The sequence below is a fragment of the Meleagris gallopavo genome, chromosome 3 (assembly GCF_000146605.3).
Source record: "Meleagris gallopavo isolate NT-WF06-2002-E0010 breed Aviagen turkey brand Nicholas breeding stock chromosome 3, Turkey_5.1, whole genome shotgun sequence".
In the NCBI taxonomy this organism is placed as follows: Eukaryota; Metazoa; Chordata; class Aves; order Galliformes; family Phasianidae; genus Meleagris; species Meleagris gallopavo.
Genome location: NC_015013.2, coordinates 29,177,682 through 29,178,521, shown reverse-complemented (window position 1 = coordinate 29,178,521; position 840 = coordinate 29,177,682). Strand labels below are relative to the sequence as shown.

The following is an 840-nucleotide window of genomic DNA, read 5'->3' as shown; positions in this document are numbered from 1 at the left end:
AAAGAACATTTTTCCTTTTTTTCTTCAGTCCGCCCTGCAGAACTAATGTGCAGATATAAGATAATAGTGAAAGGCCGTCATTATTATGTCAGTCAATGGAACTGCTTTGAAATCTGAAAATTCAAGCCCCATGCCTGGCTGTCCGGCCTCAAGGGCAGCACGCGGGTGCCAGCGCACGCCGAGGAGAAGCAGGCAGCAGAGGCAGGTAAGATGTGACAAGGGCTGTGGCGGTGACACGCCGCAGCTCCTGAGCTGTATCAATTGTTTCAAGGGCAGCAGACAGGCTGCTATTTTTACCCAAGCCCTTGCTGTAACCGTCTGGCTCACGCAGCCCTGCCAAGCTCAGCTCGGATCCCTCTCGCAGCTCAGCTGTCCCTAAGCCCCGAGGCGCTCAGATGGGGCAATGCTGATACCTAACGGGGGGCCGAGGGGGCTGCGGTGGGATTTCTGGATGCCTCGCTCCCTCACCCGACCGCGGCTGCAAGGAGCGCCCCGGGGGTGCTGGGAGAGCGCGGCTGGGGGCGGCCCCGCATCGCTGCCGTCCCGTCCCCGAGGCTCCGACCGCCTCCTACCTCCGAACCCCCCTCCCGAATCCCGCCGTACCTTCTGCGGAGCGCGGAGCAGGCGGTGCACGCCGGCCAGCTGCGTGCCGAGCGGGATGTCCTCGCGGAAGGTGTACAGCGGCGGCCGGGTGGGCTCGGGGAAGTTGGTGCTGTTGAAAGGGTCGGTGTCATCCAGGAACTGCACCCGGCACACCAGCGTGGCCATGGCGCATCCATGCACCGGCGAAGCGGCAGCGCCGGGGGCGAGTGGGCAGCGCAGGGGGCCGCGGGCGCCCCC

At 64.2% G+C, this 840-nt stretch overlaps 1 protein-coding gene across 12 annotated transcripts in view; it reads right to left on the bottom strand.

Moving 5' to 3' along the window:
* Nucleotides 1-834, bottom strand: part of FHOD3 (formin homology 2 domain containing 3) — a 370,085-nt gene extending 369,251 nt beyond the window's left edge. For 11 of the 12 annotated variants that reach the window (XM_010708572.2, XM_031552794.1, XM_010708574.2 and 8 more), the window contains exon 1: nucleotides 604-834. In XM_010708572.2, coding sequence (XP_010706874.1) covers nucleotides 604-768 — 165 coding nt within the window. In that variant the 5' untranslated portion in view covers nucleotides 769-834. The remainder of the gene's footprint in view (nucleotides 1-603) is intronic. The other variant, XM_010708582.3, reaches the window with a different exon arrangement.
* Nucleotides 835-840: the final 6 nt, after the last annotated feature.